Source organism: Bremia lactucae, linkage group LG4 (genome assembly GCF_004359215.1).
Source record: "Bremia lactucae strain SF5 linkage group LG4, whole genome shotgun sequence".
Lineage (NCBI taxonomy): Eukaryota > Oomycota > Peronosporomycetes > Peronosporales > Peronosporaceae > Bremia > Bremia lactucae.
The window spans coordinates 5,502,359-5,505,341 of NC_090613.1; the positions used below are offsets into that span (position 1 = coordinate 5,502,359).

Sequence of the window (2,983 nt, forward strand, 5' to 3'; positions counted from 1 at the left end):
TCTCTCTCATTCTTCCTATCTAAATGATGCTCAGTGAATCCAAGGTGGTAATTGCTGCGACATGAAGCTGTTGCGTGGCAATTAAAAGGTGCGGCTCTATCAACCGGTTTTAAATAAATTCGGTCAGACCGGCTCAAGGACCGCCAAAAAACAGCACAAGGTCCAAACACCCACAATATCCATTTCTAATTTCCTGATCTACAGCAGCTTCACACTCCGACTTTATGGTTTCAATGTCATCGTGCGACTACGACATTGCAATTGTCGGAGGCGGCATTGCCGGCGTCACCCTCGCCATCGGCCTGCTACGTGCCAACATCCCCATCACGCTGTATGAATCGGCCAAGGCGTTTGGAGAGATTGGTGCAGGTGTTGCACTGGCTGCAAATGCTATACGTGCGATGGAATTAATATCGCCAAATATTAAGCGTTGCTGCGACCGCGTCGGTACATGCAACCAGTCGACAGCCAAAAAAGATGTGTGGTTCGACTTTCGGAAAGGTGTCGGCACTGAAGGTGCTAGTGTTGATATCGGTGCTAGCGACCTTATTACCAGTCTTGCAACACCCGCTGGATCTACGTATGTGCATCGCGCGCATTTTCTAATTGAAATGGTCAAACTCATTCCAGATGGGGTTGTCAAGTTTGAAAAGCGTCTTCAAGATATTAAAGTGTGCCCGGATGGTAACGTTCGACTTAAGTTTTTCGATGGCACTGAAGCTGAGCACAGCGCTGTGGTCGGCTGTGACGGGATTAAGTCACGGACCCGCAAGGTGATTCTCGGTGACAATGACGTGGCTGCCGATGCCGTCTTCACCGGTAAATACGTCTACCGTGGACTGGTTTCAATGGATAAGGCCGCCGCTCTGTTGGGTGACGAATTGGCTCGCAATAGCCAAATGTACTTTGGCTACCATGGCCACATTGTCACATTTCCCATCCAGCGTGGTGCTGTCATGAATGTCGTGGCGTTCGCAAGTAAGGAGGAGTGGAACGATCCGAAATGGGTTGTTAGCACCACTAAAGAAGATCTCGAAAACGATTTCGCAGGGTTCTCAAAACAAGCTCGTAACATCATCTCCATGATGGAGAACACCGATATTTGGGCGTTGTTTCATCATCTTCCTGCTCGCACTTATACTCGTGACAATATGCTCATGATTGGCGACGCAGCTCATGCTATGACACCGCATCAAGGATCGGGTGCAGCCATGGCTATTGAGGATGCGTATGTGCTATCGTCACTGCTAGCTACCGTTCGTTATGCCTCTAGTTTAAAAGTAGCCTTTAAGGCATTTGAAAAGGTGCGAATGTCCCGCACGCAGAAAGTGGCTTCTACGAGCTATGAAGCTGGTCGGCTCTATGACTTTGAGCTACCTGGTATTGAGGACAACTTAGAAAAGATTGCGAAAAACTTGCATTCGCGCATGGGCTGGATCTGGGAGGAATCACTTGAGCAGGAGGTAATGACAGCCAAGATATATTTCAAAATGGCCTACGCGGAAGCCTAGGGAGACTTTAATAGAGCTTAACGTAGAATCTTATTCTCTATCTTATACTCACACGTGATTTTATGATGAAAATACCATCTGTTTCGAAACGTGGGGACCCAGAACAGAACAAAAATATGCGAAAAAATGTCAGCTGGTATAAATAAGAGCAGCCTTGCCAACAATTCAGTAATTTCTTTTACTGACATTTGTAAATTCCCGTACAATATACAAATCAGAAAGTGATTACCAATGTGAGCGTTGTGTGCATAGCATCTTCACCGAGAATTATCACACGCAACCATTTATTGTACACACTCTATAGAGTTTAAAAAATATTGGGTTTAGTCAGAGGGGCGTGCATAAACAAAAAATTGTATGATATAAATTTTAACTAATAATAGCTTTCGCCACATTTTGTTCTGTGCTGTCAAGCTGTACCTTACGTTTAAATTGTGTGAAACATACACGATCTGTAGCGGAACTGCCTCGCTCCTTAAGTCAAAGGAAGACTTATAGACTCAAAGAGTCTCTTAGTTCTATCGGAGTAATGGTTTTAATAGCTCAGTGAGTCGTACAAGCTACTAAAGCTTAATGAATCATAGTTAAAGGGATTCAGGGGTTCATAGAAATAAGTGGTAACTAGTGCTCGACGGTACGTACATTAAAAAGGCACTAGACGCTTTAAGATCAAAAGGCGAACTGCATTTTTTAATTATTTAAATCTAAAAACCTTACGCTAGCTAGTTTAAAAAAAAATTCGACCGCCAGATGTAAATCTGGCGGCGACCACATTTGCTACCCATTAACGATTTTAAAATAGGAGAAAAGGGTATTTTATACATAAAGTAAATGTACCACAACAACGGTTCACCAACCCCTTATTACACCCTCCCCCATCAGACTGTTGACATCGTGTGACAACATTCGCTCATTTCGTCTTTGAGGTTGAAACATAAACAGTTGACCTTTCGGTTGTGGTTTGCATTCCTTTGTCCCATGACAGCTAAGCGTCAGTCACAGACTCTTAGCACCTTCCTCAACAATGAGGGAATGGTGGAGTAGAAACGTCACACTCCATCGGAGATGAGAAATTAAATCGTCGATCTTACACGCCCCTCACGAGGATGGACGTCTGCGGGCCTCAAATCCGTTCCCAAAAACGTGGTGCCGCCGATGTCTTATCTGCATTGCGCAGGACACAGGACCCTGAGTTCAGCATTTTAACGAATACGCTCGATGAAGAGCAAGAACGGGCAATCCTTATAGAGGAACAAGCTCGTTCTCACAATTAATATAAATTCACTCTACTTAGCTTGGAAGAGCGTCTCAAAGAGAACACGGGCCACAGCTTAGCCATCTGGATCTCTGGTCCCACGACGAGGACGCCGGATCAGATCGCTGCTTGCACGCTCTTCATGAGCGATACCTTACGCCGAAGGTAATAACTCGAGGTCAATCTCTGAGGCGTTTACGTGATCAAGCCCTTGGGG

General features: G+C 45.1%; 1 protein-coding gene across 1 annotated transcript; it reads left to right on the forward strand.

The window, feature by feature from the left end:
- Positions 1-233: 233 nt before the first annotated feature.
- CCR75_000052 (uncharacterized protein) lies at positions 234-1,511 on the forward strand (the record flags this gene model as incomplete). The annotated part of the gene is made up of 1 exon (XM_067958160.1): positions 234-1,511. The coding sequence occupies one exon, from the start codon at positions 234-236 to the stop codon at positions 1,509-1,511; it is 1,278 nt and encodes a 425-aa protein (XP_067816510.1).
- Positions 1,512-2,983: the final 1,472 nt, after the last annotated feature.